The sequence below is a fragment of the Parus major genome, chromosome Z (assembly GCF_001522545.3).
Source record: "Parus major isolate Abel chromosome Z, Parus_major1.1, whole genome shotgun sequence".
Lineage (NCBI taxonomy): Eukaryota > Metazoa > Chordata > Aves > Passeriformes > Paridae > Parus > Parus major.
Genome location: NC_031799.1, coordinates 59219806 through 59233838, shown reverse-complemented (window position 1 = coordinate 59233838; position 14033 = coordinate 59219806). Strand labels below are relative to the sequence as shown.

The 14033-nt window shown below is 34.7% G+C and overlaps 1 protein-coding gene across 10 annotated transcripts in view; it reads right to left on the bottom strand.

Annotated features, from left to right (window-relative positions):
• Window positions 1–14033, bottom strand: part of ADGRV1 (adhesion G protein-coupled receptor V1) — a 284918-nt gene that overhangs the window by 191899 nt on the left and 78986 nt on the right. For 8 of the 10 annotated variants that reach the window (XM_019005248.2, XM_015652741.3, XM_019005246.2 and 5 more), the window contains 15 exons: window positions 12750–12913; window positions 12116–12209; window positions 11474–11503; window positions 9407–9485; window positions 8612–8750; window positions 7948–8089; window positions 7269–7531; window positions 6183–6358; window positions 4556–4680; window positions 3533–3699; window positions 3307–3450; window positions 2302–2409; window positions 1541–1793; window positions 768–887; window positions 368–590 (listed from right to left, as the gene is read on the bottom strand). In XM_019005248.2, the coding sequence (XP_018860793.1) occupies window positions 368–590; window positions 768–887; window positions 1541–1793; window positions 2302–2409; window positions 3307–3450; window positions 3533–3699; window positions 4556–4680; window positions 6183–6358; window positions 7269–7531; window positions 7948–8089; window positions 8612–8750; window positions 9407–9485; window positions 11474–11503; window positions 12116–12209; window positions 12750–12913 (2227 nt within the window). The remainder of the gene's footprint in view (window positions 1–367; window positions 591–767; window positions 888–1540; window positions 1794–2301; window positions 2410–3306; window positions 3451–3532; window positions 3700–4555; window positions 4681–6182; window positions 6359–7268; window positions 7532–7947; window positions 8090–8611; window positions 8751–9406; window positions 9486–11473; window positions 11504–12115; window positions 12210–12749; window positions 12914–14033) is intronic. The other 2 variants (XM_019005242.2, XM_019005244.2) reach the window with 1 other exon arrangement.

Here is a 14033-nt window from a genome sequence, read left to right as displayed (position 1 = left end):
TTAAATTATAATTCTGACTTGCGATCTCTCACTGGTTTGATTTCAAACTAGTACAGTTTGGTTTGTTTTTTTTTTCTTAATTACAATAGAACATATAGTAACTGATATTTCTTTTAAATGTAATGCAATTTAATTTATCTTAAATAAAACCTTTAATCTCAAGTTTAACTGCAAGTCGTTTTATTCCATTCTTTAAAGCAAATTGTGGGAAGTTTGACTTCAGGTTATCCTAAGGCTACCAGTGAAAAATTCTCCCTAGTGTTAATAAACACAACACACAGAGGTATCTATAATGTTCTCCACTGTAATAAAAAGATTATCCCAGAAAAAGGAATGAAAGAGCTAGCAGATAAACCAAAAAACCTACCTAGGTATAAAGTCTGACTGGTTGGAGATAGCTGTCAGCTCATAAATCTGGGAGCTGGAGTCTATAGAAAGAGCAATCAAGGTCTTGCTGGAGTTCAGAGACCTTGCAGTAGTGGAAGTGATATGATCTGCATAGGGGGCTTCCAGTGTCAGAGAGAACTGGTTCCCTTCTGAGTTCCAGGAATACAGTGTTGTTGTGTCCTTACCAGAGATGAGGATGTGAACTAAATTGAGAAAGGAAGAGAAAAAAAGAAATTCTCAGTGATACACTTAAAAGTTCTTGTAATACCAGAAATGTCCTTGGAAGCACAATTGTTAAAGTATCTCTTAAAATCTGAGAAATAATATGAAAATTGAATGCATATATTTCTTCTATTCCAATACTATAAATAAAATCTTACCTAAACCTGAAGGAGGCATGAAAACATGGATATTTCTTACAACAGAGACTGGAAGAGACTGAAAGTGTCTGAAGGTAGACTGTCCTGTCTCCCAGACGAGAATTTCAGAATTTCCAGTTTCTACGAAGGAGAAAAAGACAAACCCTACATTATATTGCTACCTGTTAATTAAATCACACACTGGTGGCCAGTCAAAGGCAGAGACTGGCAGCTTTAATTACTAAGTGGCCGGTGATTGTATCTTCCTTTTTACTTGCATAACTTCATAGCATGATATCACATTAGATGATTTATTCCATGTCATCATTTAAGGGCTTTTCTGCACACATTCACATATGAGAACACTAAAAACCCCAGCATACAACAGTCAAGTGCAAAGAAATCTATGGACTGCAATACACACTTCAAAATAGTCATAGGGATGCAGATATAAAGCAATGTTTAAAGTGTCATACTTGTAATAAAAATGAACTTTGAATGATCTTTGCATATAAGAAAGCTCAGAAAAGCTTAGAAAAGCTGCAATTAGTAGCAAGATGAATGGAGTTATTATTTCCTATTCTTGGGAAAATATTTCATTAGTTTCATAAATATTTGAGAACAAACACAATGCTTTCATTTTCTGAAGGACAAAACACAGATTACTTTGATAAGAAGCTTTTCAGCAAATTGTCACCCTCCAGTAATATTTTAATTTCTAACTCCAAATGCCTTTGCTACCAAACAAGTCAGCACATACTTAGCAAACTCAGTGTTTGTTTTCTCTTAAATACCTTTTGCAACAATTAAATATATATCAGATCCAAAAGTCCAGGCCTCCATATGTTTTATTTCTTTTACTGGTAACTGATGAAGATTCCTAAACTCATTATTCAGCCACTGGTACAAGAGCACATTCTGGCTGGTATTAGACAAAGAAACTACTAAGTACATAATGCCTCCTCGAGGAAACAAGGCAATGTTCAGAGCTCTGTAAAGTGGAAGTTGATGATGCAGCACAAATACATTTTTATTCCACTGGAAAACCTGTAAAAATATAAAATATATTGTATTATATATTTTATAACAAGCACTAAGAAAAAATAAATTAAGTGATTTCATTAAAAACTTGAAATACTTATAAAAAGCTGATTTCCTCATTTCTGTGGTGGATCCTACATTATGGTGGAAGCACACCGATAAGCAGCGGTAAGTAACTACCTTACTGCAGGTACCTGTGCCTGTTCTTCAGATGAACAGGTTTATGGTCAGAAGCTATTTCTATTCCTATAGCTCTTGAATGTAATGGATTTCAAAACAGAAATGACAGTAGCAATATAATCAAACCAAGTCAAAATTACATATTAATGCAAGGAGTGTTGTTAACATTTAAACAAGTCTAGAATTTTATGTCTTACAAATCTGTAACAGAAACACAACTAATTTTTCAGGAATATATACTAAGTTTCTATAGTTCTATATTTCCTTCCTATTTCAAACTGAAAACTAACCAAACTACCTACATCAAAGCCATGGAAGGTAAGTGTATTCTAACCTGTATGGAACTGAAACTGGTGGTATCACTCACAAAAACCAAATAGTTTTCTTCATCTGCAGCAAAATGTTTGACAAGTGTGGTATCCATAATAGACAGGGTCTGTAGCTACAAGGAAAATGTGGCCAAAATGGTATTTGGAAGTCAGTTCAAGTTTATACATACACACACACACACACATTTTTTAAAAAACTGTAAAATTGCATATAAAACATATGTAAAATAATGTACAAAAATTGTCATAGATGTAATTTTTAATTAAAAAATATACGTGGGATGATTTTACAAAATTGATATTACTTATACATTTTTCAGAAAATTCTCTATGACTTAATTGCTCTACAATTTCCAAGCATTATATCTCACCCTCAAAGTATGACTATAAAAATCAGTAGACAACAAGCTGTAATAACTGTCATGGTTTAGGAATGGTATTTCTCAATTTAGTGTTCCCATTGAAACCCTCCAAATTCTGCCTCTTCCTTTCCCTCTGCAGTGGGATGGAGAAGAGAATTGGAAGCACAAAAGGTGAAAATCAAAGGCTGAGATAAGGACAACTTACCAAAAACAGGAACAAGATGAGAAAATGAACAGTGAAAACAACAATAATAGTGGTAGAGGGTCCAAGAGAGGCAAAGATTCACGTGTGAAAATGCTCACTACACACAGCCTGTCAATATATGAACCATGCCCACACTACCCCATCCCCCAGGAGGGCCCTTTCCCTCTGTGCCCAGCAAATGACATGAGGTGGAATAGAATAACCTCTGGGTTCCAGCCATGTCCCCTCATGGCTAGTGCAAAATTAACCCCATTCTGGCCTAAATGAGGACAGTAACTAACATCACTGACTCATGCAGAGTGCTCAGTTGCCAAACTAGCTGAGAACAGAGCTTTTTCACCACAACGCTTGTTTCCCAAAACAAGACATGGCTAGACAGAAGGGCCTCACAAAGTCCTTTCTAACCCTATTATTTAATGATTTTGTAAGTAAAACAGATTTACCTTCAATAGTTTGCGTCCAGGCATGAATGCATACACACTACTGTTGGAAGCTCCATGACTGCTACCTCCATGAGTAATCACAAGGTAGGGAGAGGTATGGATTTGGAAAGACACACAGCTTTTAGGATTCCACATAGTGAAATTCTGAGAGAGGAACAAAAATGTAGAATTGAAATGTCAAGGTTTTATTAAGAAGCATGGTTGGTATCTGTAAGCAAGCATTTACCTCAATGGCAACAAAAACTCCTTTCCACTGGTAGAGAGTAGAAAACACAGCTGGAGGCGAACGCAACAGCACACCATACAGGATTTCGTCCGATGGAAAGAAACACCAGCTAGCTGCCGACTCTTCCACAAAGCTTTGCAAAACAGACAGAACATTCATACTACCCCCTGCAATAGAAAAAAAGTATTTATCTTTACAGATAATTAAAGGTTTTTTACAGCACCATTTTCATTATTTATTTGCTAAAACCAAATCTAGTATTAGAAATCACAGAATATTCTGAGTTGAAAGGGATTCACAAGGATTATCATGTCCAGCTCTTAAGTGAATGACTCATACAATGGTCAAACCCACAATCTTGACATTCTTAGCATCATGCTCTAAATGCCTAAACTATATTCTCAGTTGTCTCTAAATAGTTAGAATAAGTGCATGTAAATACATGGAAATGGTACAGCACTGAGGTTGTACTGGGAGTTAAACAACAAATTAATTTCTCATGTATTACTATTACTTGTGGGAGATGCATAGGGAACTTAAATGTGATTCAGAGTGACTCAGTTTGGAATTTGAGAAAATTAACTAGATAGGAAGAAATAAAAAAGTGACAAAAAAAACTAAAAAGGTATTTATCCTCATTGTCTGTCATCACAAGAAGTAGTCATGGCACTAAGATTCTTAGACTGCCTATTCATTCAACACATAGAGAAAAGGGTGCCTTTTATATTATGTTAGAAAAGTCCAGAACTACAGGTAGTAAAGAACAGGTTTTATAAAGCAAAGGTCTTGTGAAAATGTATAAGCAACATGAAGAGCCATAGAGATTGCTGAAACACTGGTAGCAGTGGCGGATGACAAGCTGACTCTTAAGCAGCAAAGATCTTTTCTCTAATGAATTTTGATATCACTAAAGTATTACAGGTGAATTTTCATTTCAAAGATATATTTCCTGTATATTTTGTTACTCTGTAGCTATCTCCACTCTGAAAATAGCAACGGATGATCTCAATAAAGTGAACGTACTGATGCCAAATGCAGTATCCGACAATGTCTCCCACTCAACACTCACAGACACGTTGAGCCCATTACTCCGTGAAACTTTCAGATAAATTGTAGTGTTCGCTTCTTCAATTGTGAAGATATTTGTCCTAAATTTGAGAATTGTGAAAATAAATTTTAAGAAATATTATATTATAGTATAAAAATAGAAATTATATAAAATTATTATTATAAATGATATAGAAATTATAGTATAAAAATAGGATTCTTACTTTACTCTTTCAGCACAGAAAATGCAATTCAAAGAAAATACTAGGTTTGTTCTGTGATGGACTAATACAAATTAAGGTTGCCTAATGTTTCTTCACACAATACTTTGACAAAACCATGGGAAATTAAAAAAAAATCTTAAATTAGCCTGAAATTTAACACACTATCTATATGGGTAAAGCTGAATTATTTCTGAAAACATCACTCAGTATCATAGACTCGTATGATCATAGAATGGTTTGGGTTGCAAAGAGTCTTAAAAATCATCTTGTTCCAATGCTCTTGACATAAGTAGAGACATCCTCCACTATACCAAGTTGCTCAGAGCTCCATTGAACCTGAATCTCCAGGGATGTGGAATCCACAACCTTCTCTTCCCAGAGCCTCACTACTCTCACAGTAAGGAATTTCTTCCTGATATCTAATCTAAACCTTCTGTCTTTCAGCTTTAAGCCATTCCTTCATGTCTTGTCACTACATGCCCTTGCCAAAAGTCCCTCTCCAACTTTTGGACAGGTTTCCTTTAGGTGCTGCAAAGCTGCAATGGGATCAGCCCAAAGCCGCCTATTCTCCTGGCTGAACAATCCCAATTCTCTCAGCATTTCCTCAGAGCAGAGGTTCTCCATCCCTCTGATGAACTGAGTGGCCTCCTCTGGTCTTGCCACAACAGCTCCATGTCCTTCCTGTGCTGAGGACCCCAGGGCTGGAGCCAGCTCTGCACAAGCACACTCGCCAGAAAGGCACAGAGGGTCTGACCCCCCTCCCTCCCCTGCTGCCCACGGGGCTTTGGATGCAGCCCAGGACACGTTTGGCTTTCTGGGATGGGAGATCCCATGGCTGGCCCATGTCCAGCCCCTCACCAGCACCCCTGTGTCCTTGGGGGCAGGGCAGCTCTCAATCTGTTCATCCCTAGCCTGCACTGGGGTGCTCTGACCCAGGTGCAGCACCTTGCACTTGGTCTTGTTAAACCTCATGAGATTCCCAGGGGCGACTTGTTGAGCTTGTACAAGACGGCTCATTTGGTTTTGAAAAACAGACCTGGGTGAGGGTGTATCCTACACAAGCTTAAATAAATAGGTAAATTAGAAAATTTCTGATTCCCAGGACACTGGGAATTCCTAATATTGATTACTATTAGTGAAATGTTTGGGGACCGATGAAGTACTGTTGAAAGAAAAAATGCACAGAGAAATCAATGCTTCTAATGGTGAATAGTCCATTTTAGGTTTTTCTGTTCTTCTGTACAACGGTGATAGTGTTTGACAAATAGTCTACTTTTTAATATCATAAATTTTACAACTTGAGTACTAATTTTTTATAAAGGGAAACCATCTCTATGGAATATGAAAAACTTCTTTTTAATTGAATGAGGGTTCAGTACCTATTTGTAACTGGGTAGATGCTGAAAAGCCCCAGTGGAGCCTGGTTCTGTAATATTGTAATCATAGTTTGAACTCTGGTGCCTAGTCTGGCTCCTCCAGTCGGATTGAACAGGGTGACAATAAAGTGCTCATCCAATTCTGGTTCTTCATCCAGGATTGCAGAAATATGCAGTGTCTGAAAACAAGCACAGAAAGCTGCTGAGACTTGACAGCTAACAATGACAATGCTATTCAGGCCATGCTGCAGTTTCTATTCTTTCTCTGTACAGCTCTGGACAGCATGGAGGCACAACAGCAGCTCTTGAAACAGGAGAAGGCAGGAGAAAGGCATGTTCAGGCTGGGGTTCTAAAGGTCCTCTGGTGACCTCCATTAGTGCAACACTAACGTGACCATATCCACTTTCTTTTTATTTTTCCTTCCCCCTCTTTCCTCTGAAATGTAGCAGGTTTTGATCCTTTTTTCATGTTTTGTGCTTATTCCTCATATTCCTTGGTAATTCATAGTCCCCATACAGCTAACTGATCCCCTAATGAAGCTCAGTCAAGTTGGGCTTGCTTTACTTTAGTTGTCAACTGAACTATCTCATGGGCTACAGCGTAGTTACACTTCTGGTACTGGGAGCAAAGTAGGAAAAAAAGGCAATAGAGGAATATTTAAAATATACTTTTCTTGATGCTTTATTTCCTCTACTGCACCATGATGGATAAGAATAGGATTGTCTCAAGGTGGTCTCAAATCAGCAGAGAACTGTCTAGAAAGAAGTAGGTGTTTTCTCTGTCACTCTCCCCATTACAAAAGAGGTAAAAATTGCAGTAGTAAATGTAGCTTTGCCTTAGAAAAATTATTTAGGAATGACAGATTACTAAAATAATCAGGAACTACAACGCTTTAGATGTCTATTTATTTCTGCAATAAACATATTTAAAGACTGTACTGAGAAGTCTTTTACTCCCTACTTCTCCCTACAGACCTGCTAAACTGGAAAAGAAAAAAAATTAATACATGAAAAACACAAACATTGCTGAAATCTTCCAAATAATTTTTAAAAAAGCCTTCACTTTTTGCATTATAATTATCATATTACCTTAAATCTGACTCCCTCTTCCAGAACAATGTATCCTTGAGAAGGGGTCAAATCCACTGATGGCTCAGAAGAATTAATTTCACTTACAAGATATTGAACAGACACTGTTCCAAATATTCCCTGAGGAGGTTCTCTAATAATATTTAATACTGCAACACTTTCCATCAGATGGAGAGCTGTTTGCTCTCTTAGAAAGAAGTGATCACTGTTATTGAATGATAAAACTCCATGTCCATCATCATTGGCAAGTATAGTAATTGTGGCTTTTGAGAAATAAATAATAGAAATATGCTTTAATTAACATAGTGAAATATAATTATATACATATACAAATAAATAAATACATAAACCCATTCTTTCTTTTATATATGTATATCGCTTTTATGTTTTTATATTACTTAACAGAATATGTAAGAATTTTGCTTTACCCAGGAAGATTTATAGAAAGGAAGAATCTAGACTCTCTTATTAAAGCATCCAGCTTTTGCATTTTCTGGTTCCTTATTTTGCATATTATTTTGTTAGTTTTACACTTTTCACAGGAATGTTTAAGAACTTTCCAAATTTGTTTAACAGTTTACCATAGGAGCACACTGTTGTTTTCTAAAACATGATTATTCAGAAGAATGAAATTAAAGTGACAATTCTGAAGAATGAGAACATCAAAACTAAGTTTTACCTGTTGTGTTCTCCCCTAATTCCAGGCCAAATGAGGGATTTGTTAGAATTAACTGGAACTTCTCAACACCTTCAGGAATATCATCATCACAAATCGCAACAACAACAGATTTATTCCTTTCTCCATCAGCAAAAAAAAGAGTCTAGCATTGAAACACAGAAAGCATTGAATATTCAGTAGCTGATAATACACACGGGAATTTTAAACTAAGGTAAAGCAGAACTGCCTTAAACAGGGAGGAAAGAACAGGCAAGAAGAGGAGTAATTTCTATGTCCCTTATAAATTGATTGAAAAAGAAGCAAAACAGTTAAATAGTTTAGCACAGTGCAGAGTGATGACAAGCAAGAGCAATTCACTTTGAAAGTTCTGTTGCAAAAAATATTGAAACTTACATCTTATATGCTCTTGTCTAAGCAAAATTATATTTGAAACAGATGTTGGAAAGTTTACAATGTGTCTTATATTTAAAAATGCTTCAGTACTAAAAAAGAAAGAAAGATTAAAATAAGATGACTACATCTATCTCACTATTTAGATGATCAGAGCAACTGAAACAGGTTGTGAAATCTAGCTGTACTAGTGACCATTCTGCAGAGTAAATAAGATGTTCTTTTGAGGAAATTGAAGAAATTAAAACTACTACATTTAAAATTTGTTTCTTACCCTTGGGATCACATTAAAATCCAAACCCAGCTGTGCTTCCAAATTTTGGGCATAAAAAAACACAGACACATTGCCATAAGATCCTTTGTTTCGGTATGCCATTATGGTCAGATTCCCATGAGATTCATTAACTTCAAAACTAAAACAAAAACCAAGACAAATTCTCAGTGCTCACTGAGCATGTTCTTTTAATAATAATGGTAATTATTATTAAATTTTAATTATTTTAATAAGATGGTAGATAATTGTTATATTTTCACTTAAAATCATCCCCTCTACCTTTTAAGAAAAAGGCACTGTTACAGTAAAGTATTATTACCACTTTTGTAATGCAACCATTACACTTTTTTTTTTCATATCAAAATGAAATTGAACTATAGGATCTTTTTCCCCTACTTATTAGGGATTAAGCCTATCTACAAGCATGGATGCCTTCTTCCTAGCTCCTGGAAATCAGAGAAAATATGTGGGAGATGCCAATGTGCATGCTTACATGGATGTAAAGGCTTGGGCACTGGATGGAGGCTTGAGAGAGTGATGGGAGTTTACAATACCAAAGGAGGATAGTGAAAATAAATACATGGTAGCATGACGTTTCTGAGTAAACATAATGTAAATGCTGGTTTCTAGTGTGGGAATTATCTTTCCTGTTCCACTGAACTGAATGACGTGTTGTCATCTCAAACATCTCTTCCTATTGTAAATAGGAGTTTTACTGTTAACTGAAAATGAAAATAATTGGGCAACACTAATCATTAACTCCCATAGGAAGTTCTTCAAGGTGACAAGACTTACTTGGTACTTTCCCATTCAACTACTCCACTTACTCCATCATTAGCATCAATAACAATTTGAGAAGCTAAACCTTCCACATCTAAAAAGGAAAAGAGAAGGACATGTAAGAACAATAGAGTTAATTTTCATTATTTTCAAGTATTACATTAGCATTTCTTTATATCTTTGCTAATTTTGTAGAAGAAATACATAATTTTCCATTTCCAAAATGTGGAGGAGAATATGAAGTGGACAGGATACTTGGAAAGCCTTGAAAATCTGTCCTTACTAGCTTCCTATTAGAACTGCAGCACAGTGGCTTAAATTACCACCGTTACATTTAATATATTAAAAAAAAAAAAAAAAAAATTGAAGAAAACCCACAGCACAGAAAAATTAGAAAATGACAAAAGCAAGATTTTTCATTAAGTCTCAATTCATCAAGTCTTATTCATTGTATACTTTTATTATGATGACATTTAATCTTTTACAGACTGTGACATTCTGAACATGGGAGGGAAAATGAGTGGAAAAAAAAAAATAAATCCAGTATATATCATTTCATGTTCATGTTTCAATGCCTGATAATAAATCTTAATGGCACACACCACAGATTCTCCTATAAAAAAAAATAATTTCTTTTTAGTTAGTTTATGTATTGTACTATTCTATTGCTACAGAAAAACATGTCTTCGCAATAACTCTGTAAGATTATTGCATGTATTGCCCTGTGAAAACACTAAGCAATAGATTAATGCCAGCAATTAACTTCCACTAATTTCAGGGACCAGAACTTGACAGTCAGAACTTGATTCTTCTGAGAAAATAATGCCTTATTTTGTTTAAATAACATCACATGACTATGTCAATTTACGTAAATTAACTTTCAATAAAAATTGAAAAATAAATGAAGACTGACAATTTCTACAGAAAAAAAATTACTCCCCTAAAGCTGTAGTAAATATACTATTTTAGATCCATCAGAGAGATTCCTATTAAATCAGATAAAACTGAATAGAAGATCACTGCCATGAATCCAAACCTGACACTATGAGATAGTGATAAACACTAGCAGCAGCTGTAGCACCTCTACACAGACAGCTTTTAAGACAAAGTTTTAGAAATCCATAGGGATAGTGCATATAGACCCTTCAGCTCCCTAACATGACCCTCATCATGTCACAGTCTAATCAACTCACTCAAGATCTATAATACTTTGCTTTCAACATCAGATGTCTTATTTCATATCTGAATTCCTTCCCCTCTCCTGATGGCCTTCTGCCATTTTACCCCATCTTAAGTCTTTCTTCTATCCATTAAGTTTATTCATTTTTCTTTCATCATTCTCAAGTATTGATCATTTTTCCTTCTTGTAATGTTTTGCACTTTTGTATTAGAGTTGGTCCTTTTCTTCCACCTTTTCTAGATGATGGGATGGAGCAAGAGGAGCATGAAGAAAACATGTTCATTGTCCTGATGTTTGCTCTTTCTGCTCCATATCCATGCAGTCTCAGATCAGAAATAAAGGTCACTGAAATTCCATGTGTTTAACTGTATGTCACTGACATCCCAGACCTACACCACATACTGCATGCACAGGACAGGGACAGAATTTATTATGTATTCCAGACAGGTATGATTAACTGAAAGTCAATATTATGTGCAGAACACCCATCACCTTTGATATTAGACACCTAGAATTACATTAAGGATTTTCTATGGGGTATGGCATTGCTAAATCCTAAACAAATGTATTACACCAACAAAGGAAATACACAAAAAGGGAAAACAAGATTAGCATATAGTCTGAAAACAGAATTAATTGTGACATTTTATAATGAGGACAAACTTTTGCCTCATGGATTAAAACTGTTATCATCCTATGTACATCAGCATCAAGCAATCATGACTCAGACTGCTAACGACTTATGGCAAAAGGTAAGATTATATTGCACTCAGAAAAAAGTAAATCAGTGGTTTTACTTTACTGATAATGTAAGTACATGTTACTCTTCTTATGTTTTAAATTTTAGACTTGACTAATAACAGCTTGGTATTTACACATCAGCAATCAGTCTTGCAAGTTACCTTTCAGTCTGTAACGAATTAACTCTGTCACTGCAATACGCATGCAAAGAAAGGGAAAAAGAGATCATAGAAGAAGTTAGAAATAATCAGTGTAATTAGTCACTGGTGCCACAGGATAACCCAACCATCTTTAAAGCCAGTGGCAGCTATGCTACTGAGCTCAGCAGTAGAATGAAGACCTAAATAAGCAAACAATTAATGAAGTTCTGTAGGAAGAGTAGCAATAGAGTAGATCATGACTCCTAAATCTGATAGAGTAATAAAAAGATACTTTTGAAAGAGTGAGCAAAGAAACTATTTGAAGGAATTCTCTGTAAATATTTGTTTCTATCATTTACTTGGAAATTAAAATCTCATTAACACATTGCCTATGCAACTTTTCAGATAACTGTGTTCTCCAACAATTATTAAATAACTCCTCTATGAAAATTGTCTAATAATTTCTACCAAGCTTTGAAAAGTAAGAAACCAGTGTAATAAAAACTATGTTTGATGTTCTACAATGTTTCTTGCAGAATACTCTGTCTCATTTTGGCTTATTTGGGAAGTGGTAAGTGCAATAATGATATGGCAGAGTAATATAATGTGCGTTCAACTGATATAAAAATAAAATTGAACATAATTGTTTGTAAGTTGTTTTACCAAGTCTAGGTGGGGAGGAAGTTGAATGGTTCATAACAAGTTCCACTGAAGTTAAATTAACCAAGAAGAATTCTTGCACTTCTGGTACATCATCCTACAAAACACAAATCCAGTATATTCTCTTTCATTTTCTTTAATAAAAAATCACAGAATTTGCCAAAAAAGCAACACACTAGAAGTCTCTAACCCTATAGCAACACTAGAATTAATTTATGTTTCCATTTTCATAGAACATTTTTACACAAAATGTTAGTTATGAAGAAAGACATTATATTTAATGGAAAAGACTGTGGTGACAGTGAATGAGACATGAATAAATTTCTGCTCAATTTTAAAAGCAGAAATAGCAACCACTGATAAAGTAAGAGCCTGTAGCAAGCAATGAATCACATTGGTCTGAATATCAGAAAATAAAGTCTTAATGAGAGAGTTAAATTTCATTTAATTGTAAGTAGGACTGTTTTCTGTTATTATTTGTCTTTCTGTAATTTTACCATTAAAGACCAAAGCAGTCTTTCTAAATTACAACAAAATTGATAGCTTCAAGTAATACAGCTTGCAAGATTCAGGTTCCACAATATTCCTTTTCAGTTGTCATACAAGTAAGTATGCAGTGAAAGGACATAGAATTTACCTCTAGAATAGTAACATTTATGGCAGCTGATGTTTCTCCTTCTTCCAAAATCACTGAGTCAGAAACAGCTACATAATCAGCTCCTGGTTCAGCCAAGGTCCCCTCTGTCTCATTACTTAAGGAGACCAATCCTGGAACTGTGGCATATGTAACATTGATAGCACCTGTTTAAAATATGACCAAAATAAAAATCACTTTTTTTTTTTTCACTTCTTATGTAATGCTCACTAGAATAGACAAAGAAAATAGACCAAATGCTCACTGAAAAACTGAAAAGCTTAACTACAAACCAGAGGATAAAAACACTAATCTGAAAGCAATGGGATTTATTTCTTTCAGTCCAGCCTTTAATGATTTGTCCAAGAGCAAGAACTCAGAAAGCATTAGGACCCAATGTATTCATATATTTGAGGTACTGTGAACTGCAAATATTACATTACATACCTGGGACATCTAATGTATTATAAATACCAGGTTTGGTGTCAAGGGAAGTAAAGTGTTTCAGGAACAACTGATGTCTAAGAAAGGCTCTAAAGAGAGTTCTAAATTTAGTTTCCTTCCCAGAAAGACTGACATTTATGTTGATAGAGGATAAAAATTAGGAGACATGCTGATATATATTACTAAAGGAAAATCTCGACTTTTTTTTTTTATATATATAATAAAAATATATCTCACTAATCTGCCAGTGTAAGTCAAATTGCAAATTTAAAGACAGTGATCCTGGAGACAAAATGAAAAATTAAACTGAAATTTAATCTGTGCGAAATAAACATAGGGTATGAAAAAATCTTAGTTTTTATAAATAAAGATCGAATTCAGTTGAGAGATTTTACATTTACAATGGATACTTAGAACAAATTAATAGTTTCCTAGGTAGTGTTCAAAAGGTAATCTAGAGACTGATTGACATTAAAAAACAAATGGGAAAACAAAAAAATTTTTCCTCTACAAATTTGTAATGTCTCCACATCTTGAATGTTTGTTTCAGCTGATCACTTCACCTCAAAACAGATAAGAAAAAATAAGAGAGATTATTACTGAGGTCTCAATATAGTTTAAAAATGCAAATAGAAAATGATTATGTATGTTCTCAGTGGAAGTCAAAATAGTCAGGAAACAAATCCAAAAAAATATTTTGGTACACAGCACATTATTGAAGTTAGTACCACTTAATTTGATTTTAAACAAAACTGAATTGAAAAGAAATACAGATTTCTTAGGAGAGGCACAAACTGAATCCAGAGGCATCAATGCAACTTTTTCCATGGGATATTCTTAAAC